Raw genomic sequence first — 19,234 nt, 5'->3', positions numbered from 1 at the left:
AGAAAAAAATCATTAGAGGTCATCGACTGCATCGACATCAGCCGTAGAAAAACCCATATTGTTTGACCTCTAACTTTGGAGAACATCGTAAAAGCAGCAAGAGCAACCAGGACTATTGCCTATGTATACATTACTGTATATGGGTGGGAATCACAGGATAACTCATGATATGATTCACGATACATGGTCCACGATAATACCAATAACATCACAATAATCAATAAATTGCAACGCAATCGTATAGCGATACACTACGATATATCTGGAGATGTTTCCGTAGTCATGAGGTGCAAATTAATTATATATATTTTTGTTTGGAGCTAATTGGTTCTCTGATATAAACGATTAGAGACTCCTTCAGCTGCGGTGCATGAGAGCTTGTGGAAGTAATGCAGGGTTCACAGTAGGGGTGGAACTCACGATACCAATATGTGAAATTAACAAGAATTAAAAAAATAAAAATGATATGTGGAGCAAAGAACTGGAAAATAGTCACATTTAAGAAGCTAAAACAATCAGAAATCTTGTTTTAATAATGAAAAAAGCTTCACATCGATTCATTGATTATCAAATAGTTGATGATTGATTTGGTAATCGATTAATTGTTTCAGCTCTAAAAATGACACCTTCAGCTGCTCTTCGAAAATATTCATTGAATGTTCTCAACTCTGGTGCATGAGAGCTAGTGGAAGTAATGCAGGGTCCACAGTAGGGGTGAAAATCACGGGGTACCTCACGATACCAATACAACGCAACACGAGAAATTAATATATTGCAAGACGATATATGGACGATATAGCGATATATTACGATTAGAGCTGCAACATAGGATTATTTTCGTAATTGATAAATCTGTCAATTATTTTTATTTATAATCATTTGATCCATAAAATGTCAGAAAATGTGAAAAAAAAAAAAAAACATGTCTTGTTTTGTCCACAAATCGTCAAATTTTCTTAACTCCAGTGCATGAGAGCTACTCAAATTAATGCAGGGCTCACGGTAGGGGTGGAAAACAAGGGGTACCTCACCCTACCATACAATACAATATGTGATATTAATACTGTATATTGCAAGATAAGTACATCGCGATACATTATGATATCGAAGTAAAGAAAACTAAACATCCGTGAAAAGTTAAAAGTGTAGGATTTTTCACAATTAATTTGTTCATTAAATAATGTTAAATCGCCAAATTCTATATGTTGACCCCTACCCCTACTGTATATACTGCTTATTTACACTGCACTTGTGTCAGACAGGGGAAAAAACAAGTAATCACAAGTCAAGGACTGAGGTAAAGTGATTTTCATTCTGAAACTTACTGCAGCACTGGTTTGTCCCGTCAGCACTGAATCCCCTCCAAAAAAAGAAGTTTACGAAGGGCACAAGGCACTCAGGATTCGTGTAAAACGCCACTGGAGGTTTAATCGCCGTTTCACTGGCAGCCGTATAAAACTTTCTGTTGCATGGAGCCTGCGAGATTGCGTCAGCCACATTATTGATCCAAACAAAAGCCCTGAGAAAACTTGAATGGGAAACGGTCGAGAGCCGACTTCCCTCCACGAGCCTCTGGCACCAGATGTGCATATCACGCTATTACCTCACGTGGCGCAACAATTTAAGACACAACAGCAAAAAGGGGTAAATTCTTAATGGCATATCCTTGCTTCTCTGACACTAACGAGAGGCTGCCGTCCTGCAGCTGGAAATTTACCGTCAGTCACAGAATCCCCCCGTCTTTAAATTGCCTCTTTGATGCTTACATACACAGGGAGGCAATTTGGCAAAGAAAAATATGAGCTATTGTAAAAGGTGAGGCGTATATATCTCTCTGTCCGTCTCGGAAATTATTCGGAATCGATTAATCTGTCAATTATTTTCTCGACGAATCCTTTGATCCATAAAATGTCAGAAGTGTTTGTCAAACCTGGAAAATGACGATGTTCTCGAATGTCTTGTTTTTGTCCACAAACCAAAATTATTCAGTTTTAAGGATTTCTTTGTTTATGTGGAGCAAAGAAACGAAGAAAATGTTCACATTTAAGAAGCTAAAACAATCAGAAATCTTGTTTTAATCAAGAAAAAAGCTTCGTATCGATTATCAAAATAGTTGACAAATAATTGAGTTATCGTTGTTGTATGCGATGCAGATAATAGGACCCAACCTGAGAAATGATTGCAGCCACTAAACAAAAGCTAATAAATCACCTAATAAAATGTTCAACTGGTTAAATATAGAATACGTTTGCTGCTTTTTCCTCACCGTCAAAGGTTTGAGTCCATACAGAGAAAAAATCAGCAGGTTTAGTCGTCGATCTGCTGCCGCCTTAATCTGTAACTTCAAAATATGGTGCTATATCGTGTGTCTGTGCAAAAAAACCCAAAGATTTCCTGTATGGACTTTGGTGTGCTGGGATGAGATAAAGTTGGGAACATGTACTTAGCTCGTCGTGAAGTTAAGCTTCGAGGTTTTAGCTTGTGTACTCACGAGTAAAGTGTTTGCGCGTATCACGCTAACACAGGGAGCTGCTCTCTATTTTGTAAGCACATTATGTTTCCATGTACTTGTACACACAATAAACTGGTGGAGGTTGGCAAAAGATACGCCGAGTGCAGCCCTGTACCTCATTAATCCCAAAGTACATGATGCAAGTTTCGGTAACACATATTCATATTAACTAGGTGCTTACCAACAATATATATCATAGTGCTGGGCACTAGGCTAACGCACGTTAGCGCATGACGCTTATCCATGAAGAATGACTGGAAAAAGATGCGCGACACCGGAATCCAGGCACCGTTTACCAGTTAGCTCCGTTAGCTACATTAGCTCCTTTAGCGCCGTTAGCGCACCTACAGTCGAACTGGAGCGGTCTGTTTATTAAAGGGAAAGAGCAGCGCTACAAATAACCAGCGTATCTGTGTACCGCGTATGTGTGCCTCTGTTTTTAATGTTTAGCGTTACTTTAGAGCAGGGGTTCTCAAAGTTGTGATACCTGAGGGCCAATTTAGGAACCCAACATTGGACTGAGGGCCGCCAAAGAAAAAAAAAAGGAAAAAAACAGAAAGAAATCCAATTTGCTATAATTTTAATGACCAGATTGCAGTTCTACAGTTTAGCGTTAAGTAATATAAGTGTTAATATAATGTAATTTAAAGGGACAATATGTAGTATTTATGGGTTTATATAACCCAAAATCCACTTTTGTATACATATTATGTGCTCCTGCATTGTCTAGTCGCTGTATAATAGTTTGTGTTTCATTTTCGTAGTGTTTCAAAAAGTCATTTAAAATAACATGGTCGCGGACCGCGGTTGCATAGCCACTGTTAGCAGAGAGACGCCATGTTTCTACCAGAGCCTGTAAGGACAAACGCGAGAGAACAAATCAAGCGTCTCTTTACTTGTAGCTGAAGTCCCGCCTCCTCTCTCTCCACTTCGTCTGCTACGGCCGCGATAGCTCCGCCCTCTCCCTCGCCTCACGAACCTCATCTGCTGACACGGAGAAAGACGACGAGGACGACATTTGACCAGCTGAGGATACCGTAGCGCTCAGGGAAGGGAGGGGGTGAGCAGAGCAGCAGGTCTTTGTTGTAAATTTCAGCCTCTCCTCTAGATGTCACTATAAACTACTTACTTCCCCTTTAAGCATTAATATAATAATGCTTTATAATTCACTGGGTAATTACCCAGTATTATGGCCATTGTTCTTACCTTCTAATTACAGGTTAATACCAAGTAACACATTTCTGTTACCATATTATATATTATTATTATTATTATATATACATATTACCATATTATACCATATTCTGATCATGCTGCTGCGCTCTACAGGAAGGGTCAGAGCAGACTCTACCTGTTGAGGAAACTAAGGTCTTTTGGAGTTCAGGGAGAACTCCTGAAGACCTTCTACGACTCAGTAGTGGCATCAGCCATTTTTTACGCAGTGGTCTGCTGGGGCAGTGGCATCACAGCCGCAGACAGGAAGAGGCTGGACAGGCTGATTAAGAAAGCCAGCTCTGTCGTTGGATGTCCCCTGGAACCAGTGGAGGTGGTGGGAGAGAGGAGAATGGCTACCAAGCTTTCATCTCTGATGGACAACCTCTCCCACCCCCTGCAGAACACCATCGCAGCACTGAGCAGCTCCTTCAGTCACAGACTAAAACATCCGAAATGTCTGAAGGAGCGTTATCGCAGGTCGTTCCTCCCTGCAGCTGTTAGACTGTACAACAAGTACTGCTCTAAGTAGACCCCACACACACACACACACACACACACACACACACACACACACACACACACACACACACACACACTCCACTCTCCATGTGCAATATACTGTTTATTTTCATTGATGTAATATACTGTATATATTTTTTCATAATATAAATTTTTTTTAAGTGCAATATATTGTCATTTTTCATACTGTCAAATTTTTTATACTGTAGTTTTCTCATCAGTGCAATATCCTTATCCTTATTTAATATCCTTATTTAATAGCTCAGCCTTGTTTCCTTACACTATAAATACCATGTGCATACTGTGTATATTCTGCAGACCGGTTGTAATGTACATTCTACATTCTATTTTTAAACCTATTTTATAGTCAGTGTTAATATTTTTATATATTGTACTTTATAGATTCTATTTCTTTTTGGTAACGCATGTTTATTATTTATTATCCTTATCCTTACTGTCTTGCTGCTGTAACACTGTAAATTTCCCCACTGCGGGACGAATAAAGGACTTCTTATCTTATCTTATCTTATATATTTACTGGGTAAATAGCTAGTAATTGGGGGCTGTAGCTACCTGCTTATTACCAGCTTATAACCCAATAATACACTAAAATTCACCATATAGAAACCAGGTAAATACCCAGTATTTTTGTTTACACTTGTCTGTATCCAGTAATGTCCAATAAACATTTAACAAGCTTAGTAGCTCCTGGATTAAAACTATCAACTGTAATTCACTGCGGGCCGCCAGAAATGTTTCTGCGGGCCGCCATTGGCCCCCGGGCCGCACTTTGAGAACCAATGCTTTAGAGACTCATTTTAACAATCGGGAGTCACGTAATCATGACGTCACGTGCGTCTTCTTCCGGTCAGTCATCATGGAAACGTGCCATGCGTTAGCGTGCGTAAACGCTGACGCCGTTAACTGCCGCTATCGCATTAACGCGCCCAGCACAAATATATAAGTAGCATATTAGCCCTTTATTATTATCAGTAAGAATCTTATTCTACCTCTGTTACGATATGAATTAAGATTTCTCCTACATAAGGTGTTAATATGTGCTTAATATTTACTAATAAAGGGCTTGTATGCTACTTATATGCATGTTAGTAAGCACCTAGTTAATGGTGAATATGTGTTTACCTCATCTAAAGTGTTACCTTAGTTTCATACGGCACTGGAGTTGGAACTGGATCCAAATCCAGTGTGGTGCGCTCACAACAAAACAACATTCAACGCGTCACGAGTGAATTACTGCCACCACACAACGTTTAGGCGAATATCGACGCGTCTACAAAACAATAGTTCTCGATTGTAAATTCAAAGCCGGGCGCTCTTTACTTTCACAGGAGCAGACTTTGCTAAACACCTTAAGAAATCAAGTGGCCAAACAAAACAAAAACACAGGCTGCCCGAGGGTGGAGTGGGGGGGGGGGGAGGGGGACGCTTGTTGCACCACGAATGTGATTTTTTTTTTTTTTCCCATCGGGCTCCCCAGTGTGAATTTTCATTAAAAGTTCTCCCTGCAGCAGAATGCTGCATAACAAAATGTCAGACACAAGTTCACGCTCATTAATATGCACCGCCAGTCTGGAGACATCTATTGTAAAAGTGCATTGGCCTTAGCTTATTTCCCTACACTCTGTAACAAATTAACTTCCATCTAAATTAGGCCTTTTAGAACAAAACTATTCAAACTAGTCAAAGAAGTGCCGAGGCCTCGTGGTCCAACACTTAACACGTAAAGCTGCAAAACTTCATTAGGGATCTTTACTTTAATATCCATATGGACATTAATTATAATAGACGTGTGTGTGTGGGTGTGTTTGCTTAGCTAGTTAAAAAAATGGGCCTGAATCAATCTATAAAAGTGACACTGGCACCACACAAAAATCTGCTGGGTCAAAGAAGAGAAAAAAAAAAGTTTTATGGAAGAAATCCAATTTACGGTCAATAAAAGTGGAATTCTGAAATGTTTCCGCCCCCGGTCAGAGACATCAAAAACCCTTCCGTTATTAAATTGTGTTAAATTGTTGTGAACATTTTTCATTCTTCAATCAAATATCAGGAACATGTCCAAAAAACTCACATATTCAACTTAAACTTAAAGGCTGATGTTCTTTTGTCCAAATCTGTGTTAAATAAAATAAATACAATAGTCAGTGTGTTTGCATGTATGTGATAAAGTCCAGTTTTAGTCAGACTAAGACAATAATTTGGTTTTCTTAATGTCACGTCAACACGTTCGTCTGACTAAAATCGAGCTAGTCTTAGTCGGACTAACGTACTCAGATAATACGATTCATAGTCTGATTACTCCTGCACGTGTACGCTTAGTCGGACTGGAGTTGGACGTGGCGTTCTGCCCATGCACCAACATATCTTCACCAAACTTTTACCTTTTTCGTTTGTTTTCAAGCTTATAGAGACATAAACGCCATGTCAATGTCACATTAGTCCGACTAAAATCGAGCTAGCCTAAGTCGGACTAACCTACCTGGACAATGGGATTCATAGTCCGATTACTCCTGCACGTACACGCTTAGTCGGACTTGAGTTGGACTTCTTGTTTCCACGCAACATTTCTTCCAACAAGTCTTTGACCCTGAAGAATAAACGAGACGATGTGTAAACTGCGCCCATCTCGCGGTTTTCGATTCATTATAATACAGCTCCACCTACGGAGGTGGAGTCAGACATACAGTTATGTTGCGGTCGCCGACGTCGCTGCTACTGATTCAATACACGAATACTTATATAAAAGGGAATTCAAACTCATATTTCCACTGTGCATTCACGTCAGCCACGCTACGGTTTACAAGCAACACAACCCCCCCCCCCTTGCAGTTTGGCAGGCAATTACCTGATAATTGTTATTTTGAGGTTTCCTACAGGCTGTGTACGGCCGCACGCTGTGTCTGCACAATAAAGAATACAAAGACGAAAAGCCAGACGGGGTCATAAGAAACAGAGTGGCAGCAAACGCATTGGGCAGATTAACAGATCCAACAAGTACTAAATACTAAATTGGAAAACACACAAAGCCCTGTGCTCACAGTCAGAGAGGGAGATCTACACGGCAAGACTGACAAAAACTGACAAATGGTCGCCGTTATTTCCAAACATGGCTCGCACTATCAATCTGTTTAAAACCGACTCAAATGGGAGACACAGCGGCTACATTTCATTAAATATTAACCCGTAATGTGCAACGTCTACGGGGTTGATTGTGCTCCTCACAGCAGGGCGACTCAGATGTAACTAACAGCAAAGCTACAGGACACTGGAATCAGCGAGTTTTTTGGAGAGATTATAAAGGTTAAAAAGTGAAACATTAAACAGAGCACGATTTCATGGACCAAACGGAGCAGTTTGGCCTTGCTTGCTGGCAGCAGCATGAGTATAAACAAAGTATTTAGTAAATGGAAAATAAGATTTGTCCTATTCTGAATAAGACTGAACAGATTAACAGAAATCCACCAATTATTCCTCAATGAAGCTAAATTAGTCTCATTTCTCCAAAAAAAAACAAGCAGGAGGGATTCGTCTAGAGAGACAAATCATGATGTTTTGTTCAAATAATTGTACACAAAAATCAATATAATCTGATTAGGTAAATCAGAATCCAGCTATTATCTTGGGGTAAACTGTAAATAAGAGCCGAGGACATGAAATATCACTATTGACTACATTCATTAACAGGTCAAATTATGTTGGTTATGGGTTTTTGTGTGTGATGCAGATGTTTGGGAAATCAGGGCAAATGTGGCCGATGAATACGATGACAATTCATATATATTTAGCCCTAAATATCACTATGTTTGGCCTTTTGTTTCATCTGTCCGATACAGTTTAACACTTAAATAACTACTGAACAAGATACCGTGTGTATCTCCAAAACTGTGCTTTGTGTCGCCACAGAAGTTAATAGTTATGTTTTAAATGTATAACAAACCATTATATACATGAAATAAACAGGACATTTGTCTCATTTCTACAACAACACAGATAGAGTGTAAAGAGTATGTATATAAAGGTAAGAGTAAGCTTTGGGGTGTCGTAGGGGTTTAAATCTGTGTCATCATCCTGCTCTGCACACGGGAAATAATTTGTTTTACAGCAGTACAGGATGGGAGGCTGCAGAGCTAGTACACTGACACGTTGACGTGCGACTGTAAACACAAAGAAAACACATGCATAACGTTTCAGAAGTAAATTCTACTCCAAATCTACAACAATAATCACGTCAACAATGATCAGTCATTGAAACTCTGGTCAAAAAGTTGCTAAATTCCACCTGAATAATGAATCCCCCTCTTTCACCAACGTTACTTGACCTCCAAATTCCATCGCAAAGTGTATCGTCAAAGTCTATAGCAGCGCATCTACGACGCATCGCTCTTTGCCACGGCATCACACAATAAACAACAGCAGAAACAACACGGAGCTTCAGCTTCTTGCCATGAAAGTGCTGCGAGAGGAGCTTCAGTTCAGCACCATGGACAGCGAGAGTGGGTTCAGCACCATGGACAGAGACCCAGTAAAGTTTACCACTGCCTGCCAGAAAGAGCTCCAATTTATTATAAGCTGCTTTTTTGTGTAAAGTCAGTCACAAAACACCCCAAAATAACACGAATAAACACAAAGTTACCCAATGTAACAGCAGCAGCACAGCCTGTAAAGTTACTCTGTAGTTGTAGCAACACTAGCTTTGTTGCTAATCAAAACATGTGTGCTGTTAGACAAAAAAAACAAGACATAAATATGATTAAATACTATAAAATAAGGTTGTTAGCATTGGGATGCTAAGCGACCTGTTTTTGCAATAATAATAATAATAATAATAAAGAGTAAACTAGCATATAGCACAAACACACTGTTGACAGTGACTGGAGCTATTAGCTAATTATCTGCACCTGTGTGACACCATGTTGTGTCATTAAGCTAATTCTTGACAGTTTGACAGTTTGTTCCGGTTCTTATTTGACATGAACGCTTTGTTTTTCAGCCCCAAAACAGTGATAACATACCGTAGCCAGGCCTAAGCTAATAGACTGGTGCTGCAGTGTAATAATGTGACAAAAATAGTGATGAATTGCGGCGGCGTGTGGGTGACTAACGAGCGGCGTTAGCACAGCCGCGCGTCCCGTAAAACAAAGCCACAAAACACTCACCCAGGACGAAGAAGGGCAGCTCGGTGTTCTCCAGGTCGTCCACCACCACCACGTCCCCGGGAAAATCGTTCCTGACGGAGAAGAGCAGCTTGGGCTCGGAGGCCGACGGGCTGTGCATGATGCTCAGGTCGTTCTCCCGCAGGAAGGGCAGCGCCGACACGGTGACGCTCTTCATCTTGCACTCGGTGTCCTGGCCCTGGTCCTCGTCGCCGTTCAGACACCGCACGCGGCCGAGCAGGAAGCATACGAGCCCGAGCAGCAGCAGCGGCAGGAGGAGCGGTGCTGTCGGCCCCATGTTGGTGAAGGTACTCGCCATTCTCCGTGTCTCCGTATCCTCGGCGTCTGTGGCTGCCTTGTCTCTCCTCCTCTCCTCCGGATAGGCTGCGGAGCGGAGACTCTCAGCCTCTCAGAGCGGCACAGTGAGCGAGAGGGGGGGGCGTGACTCACCGGAGGGCTCTCCCGGTGCTGGAAACACACGCCTCTTGTTTCCACGTGATTGATTTATTGATGCGTTGATTTAAAATTATAACAATACTAATCACTATTTCATAGGAAGAGTATGAGAAAGAAAGAATAACAAAGAAATTAAAAAAAAAAAAAAAATCTGAAAAAAAAAAAAAACAATTTGAAAGAAAAAAGCAGAATTCTGATTTTACAAGTCAGAATTCTGCCTTTAAAAAAAAACAAAAAAAAAACATGAATTCTGAGATTAAAGTTTTAAACTCAGAATTTAAAAAAGGAGAAAAATCAGAATTCTGATTTTAAATTAAAAAAATATTGAAAGGAAAAAAATAAAAATCCAGCAGAATTCTGAGAATAAAGTCAGAATTCTGATTTTTAAAATGACACATATCTTAGATAAAAGTCAGAATTTGGACTTTATTTATTTTTATACCTATTGTGAATTCTGGGATTAAAGTCAGAATTCTGTTTTTTTAAAAAGTCAGAATTTGGATTTTAAAAAGTCAGAATTTGGATTTTAAAAAGTCAGAATTTGGATTTTAAATTTAAAAAATATTGAAAGGAAAAAAATAAAAATCCAGCACAATTCTGAGAATAAAGTCAGAATTTTGATTTTTAAAATGACACATTTTTTAGATAAAAGTCAGAATTTGGACTTTATTTATTTTTATTTTTTAAAATTGTGAATTCTGGGATTAAAGTCAGAATTCGTATTTTTAAAAAGTCAGAATTCGGATTTTTTAGAATTTTGACTCAGAATTCTGAGGTGCAGATTCTGAGAAAAGTCATAATTCACACTTTGATAAAAAAAAAATTTAAAGAAGAAGAAAAAACCCATCAGCATTCTGAAAGAAGAGTTCTGAGATGAAAGTCAGAATTCTGAGATATAGTCAGAATTCAGATTTTTCTTTTTAAAGTCATAATTCTGAGATTGAATTCCGAATTCTGAGAAAAAGGAAAAAACTGACAAATTTTGAGATTAAAATCACAATTCTGATTTAAAAAAGTCAGAGTTCAGATTTCACAATTCTGAGATTAAAGTAAGTAACCCTAACCATTCTTTAATCTCAGAATGAAGGAAAGCAGGCCATTTTTGCCCTGCCATGGAAAAACCAGGGGTTTATCTCAAAGATTTACACCTTACTGGGGAGCCTCTCTCTGAATTATGAACACAATCAAACACCGATGGTAATTTGCCGTGGGAATAATAAACAACTGGACATCCTGGGTGTGTTAGACTTTTGTTTTTGTTCATAAAAATGAGCCGAGTGAACTTTAAACCTTTGAGTACTTTTTTGCCGATTGCCTTGGTTGTGCCACATAAAAACAGCATAACGCTGTATATTGCACATTCTTATAGCCTCTGTATATACTGTATAGGTTTTAACATAGTAATGGAAATATGGTGTTCTATGGGTTAAAAAAAGGAAAGAAAGAAAACCTCAGCACACAGAAAGGACACTTTATTTAAAAAAAGCATATTCCCTATGTCATAATAATGACTCTGTCTCTCCATTTCCACCGTCCCTGTGTCTCTGGAGTGTCTCTGCAGTATCTCCAGGGCTGATGGCAACATTCCATGCATCCCATCGATCACTGCGGTTGTTTGACATGTGGACTCGTGAGTGTTTTCATGCCGTTTGACCCCTTTACTGTAATTGATTGATGGAGCGGTCCAAACAGAACAGCTCTGTAATGGCAGCGTAAGGACACGTATCACCAGAATAACTCATCACCTCGAGCGTCACTTCACTTTTTATGGTTATTTATTATCGGCAGAAATTGAACATATGACTCAAAAGTGTGTTTTTATGAATGTATAATTGAATTTAAACGCTTTTATATGAACTATACTGTAGCAAAGGTAGCTAATCAACTGTTTTACGGCAATATTTTTCAGAATTTTTGAGTAAATGATTGATTTATGCTCCATTTTAGTCTAACTTATGACTCTGTAGTCTGTATTACTAAATGTAATACATTTTAAATGCAAAGCACAGTGAGTTGCTAACCAAATAACGCTGCGTTGCCTTTGCTTTAACCCGTTCATGGAGAACAGGAACCCACAACTGCTCGAGTCCCATAAAAACAGACGGCCTCAACCATTATTTTGCATTCCATTCTCTTGATTTTGATAACAAAAAATGATGACGCACTTCCTGCTTCTCTTGCCCAACAATCAGTGGCAATCACTGCCGAAGAGAGACCACTCTGTGGCTCTCAGCGAGACTCCTGCGTCTGGACCCTTAAAGGTCCGGTGTGTAACATTTAGGATGGGATTATTGTCGGATATTGAATATAGAAACACAGGCAACAAAGACGGAGAAAAACAGAGTTGTTTACATCCTATGTTACCAAGGCAGCGGAGCACACGTCAGTCATCTTCAGGGTTGCACACATTCATTCACACGGCCCTGAGAAACAACAGACAGCCGTTATATTTAGCCTGCTTGGAAATCCAATCATTATTATTATTATTATGCTGAATGACTAAAGTGCGCCCGTCCATTAGTTGCATCAAGCACCAACAAAATGAGTAATCCTGGGCCATCACAGCCACGCTGAACCTTGCCACGCTCCTCATAATGACAGCGCTGAGTTACTACCCCCCGAGCGACAATAGCGGGATATTTTTTAGCATTAGTAGTCAGTGAGGGTCGACGGCAGCTGAATAGTAATCGTCAGCGCTGAGCGAGAACCACGCCACGGTCGCATGCAGATCGTATATTGCGTCCGAATATGAAGCCATAAGTCATGTTGAGAGGTGTGAGCGTCCCAGCGCTCCCGCAAATGAAATGATGCAATCTTCGCGTCACGTGACGGAGGCGACGGGAAATATGCTTTGTTCACGACGTCACAGTCGGGAAAAAGCATCACATTTTGGACGACACACTAAAGTGTGATTTTTCTGTCAAATTTTGGACAACATAATAAAATGTGACTTTTTTGTCAAATTTTGGATCACATACTAAAGTGTGATTTTTCTGTCAAATGTTAGACAACATACTAAAGTGTGAGTTTTTTGTCAAATTTTAGATGACATTCTAAAGTGTGACTTTTTTGTCAAATTTTGGATGACATACTAAAGTGTGACTTTTTCTTAAAATTTAGGACGACATACTAAAGAGTGACTTTTTTGTCAAATTTTGGATGACATACTAAAGTGACTTTTTCGTATAATTTAGGACGACATTCTAAAGTGTGACTTTTTTGTCAAATTTTGGATGACATACTAAAGTGTGACTTTTTCTTAAAATTTAGGGCGACATACTAAAGTGTGATTTTTTTGTCAAATTTTGGATGGCATTCTAAAGTGTGACTTTTTTGTCAAATTTTGGATGACATACTAAAGTGTGACTTTTTCGTAAAATTTAGGACGACATACGAAAGTGTGACTTTTTTTGTCAAATTTTGGATGACATTCTAAAGTGTGACTTTTTTGTCAAATTTTGGATGACATACTAAAGTGTGACTTTTTCGTAAAATTTAGGACGACATACGAAAGTGTGACTTTTTTGTCAAATTTTTGATGACATACTAAAGTATGACTTTTTTGTCACATTTTTGACGACATACTAACCTAAAATTTGCTGTCGCATATTGGACGACATACTAAAATATTACTTTTTTGGCAAATTTTGGATGACATACTAACCTTACTAACCTACTAAGCAGTTTTAGAGTTCCCACCCTAAAACTGCTTCTGATTCATAGCGAGAACACTCTCAGACACACACACACACAGGTGCTGTCTCTTCATATCTTTGGGTACTTAGGCCCTTGACGTGGAGCCAATGCACGTCCCTCTTCCGCCGTTTGTGTGCACTTTATGGTCATGCTCTGCCAGTCTGCCAGCTGGCAGATGCCTGTGCACCGTGTTTTCCGGTGTCTCCTTCAGTGCCCCCCGTTAATTGCTTCAAACAATGGTGACTGAATCTTGAGTCTTTGTTCAGTGATGTAGGCAGGCAGTGGGACTAAAGTCGTAAAATAATAAAAGAACAATGACTTTTGTTGGGTTACGCTCCTGGCTTTTCTGTCCAAATCAGTAATCAAGGGTATTTTTGTGGTATCTTCACTATGGCAACCCATTATTATATTCAATATAGTCACTTTACTTTCCAGGTATCAGTGTTATAAGACTTTTATGCCATGTTTATTTTCAGTTTTTTTTCTTTTACTGACTGAACAACAACCAAATGGCCAAAACAAAAAAATAAATAAAGAGCATTCCATTGAGAGACAAACATTCGCAGAGACTTTAAATCCCTGACTGCTTTGTTGACAATTGACATTTAGATTTAGATGCAAAGCCGGAGGAAAAGAAGATTGTGTTTTTCTGTGTCACTGCTGTGCGTCCATTTAATATTTAAGCAGCTCTGTGGTCTCTCATTGACCACGGTTTCTGATCCATTGGAAAATCTTTTTAAGAAGTCCAAACTAGGACAACGTTTGGGATCACAGCGAAAGCCTCGACTGACCTCGTCTTCATGAAATATGAACAAGTTAACTGCGATTGAAGTAAATGAGCACAATATACATGACCCAGATTATTATATATTAATTTTGAGGCCAGAGTGATGGATTTAAATTCATTTTTTGTGAGTTTTTTTTTTTTCCTGGAAGTTTATGCTTTTGGATGTCTTTGCCCCCCTTTTTTTTTTTTCCTGTTTACTTTCAAAGTCCAGAGGAAATAAAGTGGCGGGGCGAAGATAAGGGGCGGAGTGAAAGTTACAGTGAAAGTACATTGCCTGGAGGCAGCCGCGCACAAACTTTTAAATGATGGGTTTTTTGAAAGATCTTCAGACAGTGTCAGTGTCAAATGAAGTGTTATTTTCTCTTCCTCGGAGTTTGTGCAGAGAAAAGAGCGGCCGGGGCCATAATATTGAGAATTCTTCTCCATTTTGTCTGCAGTTGCACAGAAAAAAAAGACCAAAAAAACCCCCCAAAAAACAAAGATTGTATCTTTCCAAGTTCAGTACGGCACTCACATCCAAAGCTTGATTTATCTTTTTTTTCCCTCTCTGTACACCCACAGTATAAATTATTTTCTCTCAACCCCTGCGTGAAATGTCACACTCAGTCGGAGAACTAAATACATATTAATCCACAGATGAAACTGCAGTCGTCCCTGAGAGGGAGGTGTGAGCTGTGAGACATCCATACACCGCACACACAGGTCATCTGTAGTCCTTTCATATATTAAATTGTTCTATGGATGTACAGCAATAACAATCCACAGATTACAGTGCACACGTATTATATTTGAGGTCATGTAGAGTATTAAGGGGTGCTGGCCGAGCTCGGATTGTTTGATTTAATGTGTTTTTTTATGCAAGATCTTCTGTTATAACATATTTTCTTTAAGCTTAAATCTATCTGTGAACATTTATAGTTGTCTTTGTGTACGTTTTTGAAACATGAATTATGTTTTGAAATCCTCTACCCATTCAAAAAGGCAGAGAAGTAGAAAGTTGGGGGAAAAAAAACACCTGTTTGTGTCAGTGATTTGTGGTTTTGGGTGTTATTTAACTTTTGGACAAACTGTCCTTCAAATAAATGAAATTACTCTGGTTCAAAACCCTTGTAGTGCCGAGCACTCGCCTCTTCCAGGTGTCCTTGAATGCATCTCTAATTTTAGCTTCAGAAAGTAAAGAAAGTCTGTGTCCAAAACCCAAACACCGTCATCTTCAATTGCGTTAAAGGAAATTTTTTGGTCTCAGCTGACAACTTCCATGAGTGATTTTAACATCAGCTGTGGACAGTCTGCACCCCCAACCCCCCCCCCCCCCTCAAATCTATCTGGAACATTTATAGTTGGAAAAACGGGGGTCTAACTTTGGAATATTGACCATACATAACCATATATTTCACCTCTTTTAACAAGTTATTTTTGTCTTTGTGTATGTTTTTGAAACACAAATTATGTTTTGAGATCCTCTACCCATTCAAAAAGGTAGAAAAGTAGAAAGTCGAAAAAAAAAACACCTGTTTTTGTCAGTGATTTATGGTCTGGTTGTTTTTTTTTTACTTTTGGACGAACAAATAAATGAAATTACTCTGGTTCAAAAACCCTTGTAGTGCCGAGCACTCGCCCCTCCCCGTGTCCTTGAATGCATCTCTAATTTTAGCTTCAGAAAGTAAAGAAAATCTGTGTCCAAAACCCAAACACTGTCATCTTCAATTGCTTTTTTTGGTGATTCACTATGGCAACCCTTTTTAATATTCAATATAGTCACTTTACTTTCCAGGTATCAGTGTCATAAGACTTTTATGCCATGTTTATTTTCAGTTTTTTTTTTAAACTGACTGAACAACAACCAAATGGCCAAAACAAAAAATAAATAAAGAGCACCCCCCCCCCCCCCCCCCTGCATGTATAATACAGTGATAAACAGAAGAGATGAGTGAGAGGCCTGAGTCTGTAGTCTGGATTATGGGGAGTTCAATTATTTTGTGATTAAAGGGTTGAGGAAGAGGTTTGATGGGTTTCTCTCCCTCTCTCATTCCCCCTCTCTTTCTTTATATGTGTGTGTGTGTGTGTGTGTGTGTGCAGGAAGAAGGGATGCACGAATGCATGTGCGTGCAGACCGGGAAACAGTGTGCACATGTGAAAAGTGATTGCAAGCGGAGCTCGGAGATGAAATTCCGATAGATTTGCTCGCATGAGTTCTGGGTCGCTGCTGATAATCAAAAGCGGTGCAAAGGGAGGAGGGAGGAGGGACGGGAGGGGGGGGGGGGGGGGGGTAGAAGAAGAAGAAGAAGAAAGAAGACTGTCTGTGAAAGTTGAGAGGGGGGAAGAGGAGAGCACATACATCAGTGGCTGTGACTAGCAGGTGCAGGGATGAGCAGACCCGGGGTCTGATCAAGAGAAAGATCCCACTGTTTAATCTCGAAGGCTCTGCTCTTCCCCTTCGCCAAGAACGAGCAAAGCTAGCTCTGGCCCCCGCTGCACCGGCTCGTTTTTCTGTGATCAGGAACAAGATTCAGATTCATCTTTTTCAGCCTCTGCAAAGTCGATTAAGGGGAACTTAGAAAAAAACAAATTTTTGTTGTCGCGCCATTGAAGCTCCGCGACATCATCATCACGCAGCTGGGCTAGCGTCACCGACGCCACTTCATGGGCTTCATGTATGACATCAACGAGCCACTTTAGACAAATCGGGCCCCCGGATTAAGCAGAGCCTTCTAATCCCACTTCTGCACAGTTAGAATGACCGTTTGGGGTTATGATATGGTGAGGCGTGGGAGAAATGGAGATGTAAAGGCGCTGCACGTGGGATTTATTAGATAACAAAGCATATATTACACTGTGATTGTTTATTTGTATCCGACACCAACTGTGTGGTAGTTTGGGGAAGAAAAATCATATATGAATATTATCATATGAAATAACCAGTCAAAAACAACATAGAGCAATTAAAACTGTTTAAAAAAAACAACTTACCAATCAACATCCAGAAAAGACTTGAAAAAAGTAGTATTGTAGTAGTATAGTATAGTATAAGTATAACTTAAAAAACTTATTTTGTGTGTATTATTGTCTTCTTTCTGCTCCTTTTCATTCAAGACTTTGTTTATATTACGTTGTGAGAAAAAACTAAACGAAATTTGAAGACTCGCAGCCACGTGCATCAGCAGGTTGTGGTGAAAGGTTGGATTGGAGGAGAGGATTGGTAGAATATAGGACAGATGTAAAAAGTTCAGATCTTTTTTATATTTTAACAGTGTTAGTGATCATAGCAGCAGCAGCAGCAGCTCTTGCTTTCACATTTTTTCGGGTTCAAAGAATTCAATATGTAACATTCCTTATATTCAAATATCTAATAATGTTATATATTTAAAATCCACATTTCTTTTGAAAGTACAAATTCCCTATGAATCTGAATCATGAAGGACGTGAGGAAGTTTTTTTTATTAAAAACAAAACAACCGTTTCCATGAATCATCATCAACAACACGGGTATTTACAAAACCAAATAAAATGTTCCTTTTATTATATTAATTTTTGTGTCTTTTTCTTTTTTTTAAAAGAACCTGAAGAATCAAAAACAAAACTTGTTGTTGTTGTTTTTTTTTAGCTTACTTATGCACATACAATAAGCACAGCTGTGAGATGATGAAACATAATCGACTGGCTCGGGCAAAATAAACGCGCTCGGATTAGAAAATCCACGCTGAAAAAGTGGGTGAGAGCAACAAAAAGATCCTCCCGAGATCCTGTGGGACTGCTGAGCAGCTGCTGCCGGCGAAGCCAACCAGTGATGGTGGCATCAGAGAAGGTCGTATCACTGATGCAGTACGCAGGTTTGGATGTCCCAGCTGAGCAACATCCGAAAAAAAAAACAACAACGAGGAGCCGGAGGGAAAAAGTGGAACAGATGTGGAGGTGCGTCGTCGTCGTCGTCGTCGTCCCAGTGGAAGAGCGAGTATCCAAACTGGGATACGAGCGCCGGCGTATTTCAGGTGCAGCATCAGAAGTGCGGTGGCCCAAAGCAAGCGCATGTCAACTTTAGCTAACGTTAGCAAATGAATGGAACATCCGAGAACAACAGATGAAAATATCTGGACTTTTTGTGGAAACGCAGCGAGCGTCTTGTGATACTTGGGCCAAAGAAATGGGTCAAGTTGGTCTTTTGCTCACTGTGAAATATACGCTAGCAACTTCTCAGTATCCAGACGACAAGTTCTCAGAGTAGAACAGTACAGAGAGAAGCAGAGATCTGATGTTGTTGTTGTTGTTTGTTTTGGTTTAATTCAACGAAGCGGCAGCAACTTCAGTCGTCTCAGCAGCTCCCAGGTTTGTGGTCGCTTTGTAACACGAAAAAGTACTTTGGCTAAAAAAACATATTCTTCTTCTTCTACATGAGTTTCGGAGATCAGATTTACTACCAAAGAAAGTTCCGTAAAAAAAAAAGACTTCACATTTATACAAGTGCTGGGCACGTTAGCGGCGGTTAGCGGCTTCAACCTTAACGCACGTTAACGAATGACGCGTCTCCATGACGACTGACCTGAAAAAAGACGTGCGTGACGTCATGTTTACGTCTTAATTCATGTCGTAACAGAGGTAGAATAAGGTTATATAGAATAAGGTGTTTAATGATTACTAATAAAGGGCTAATATGCGACTTATATGTTAGTGCTGGGCTCGGGGTAACGCGATAGCGGCGGTTAACGGCGTCAACGTTTACGCACGTTAACGCATGACGCGTCTCCATGACGACTGAGCGGAAAAAAGACGTGCGTGAATTCATGTTTACGTCTTAATTTATGTCGTAACAGAGGTAGAATAAGGGTATATAGAATAAGGTGTTTAATGATTACTAATAAAGGGCTAATATGCGACTTATAT

General features: G+C 39.6%; 1 protein-coding gene across 1 annotated transcript in view; it reads right to left on the bottom strand.

Moving 5' to 3' along the window:
* astn1 (astrotactin 1) overlaps window positions 1-9,736 on the bottom strand; it is a gene marked incomplete at both ends in the record, with an annotated part of 401,060 nt that extends 391,324 nt beyond the window's left edge. The window contains one exon of the mRNA XM_083888886.1: window positions 9,421-9,736. Within this exon, the coding sequence (XP_083745012.1) occupies window positions 9,421-9,736 (316 nt within the window). The remainder of the gene's footprint in view (window positions 1-9,420) is intronic.
* Between the last annotated feature and the right edge of the window lie 9,498 nt (window positions 9,737-19,234).

The sequence above is a fragment of the Microchirus variegatus genome, assembly GCF_963457635.1.
Source record: "Microchirus variegatus genome assembly, chromosome: 5".
NCBI classification, from domain to species: domain Eukaryota; kingdom Metazoa; phylum Chordata; class Actinopteri; order Pleuronectiformes; family Soleidae; genus Microchirus; species Microchirus variegatus.
Note: the sequence above shows the minus strand (reverse complement) of the source record. Positions and strands in the feature narration are given on the sequence as shown.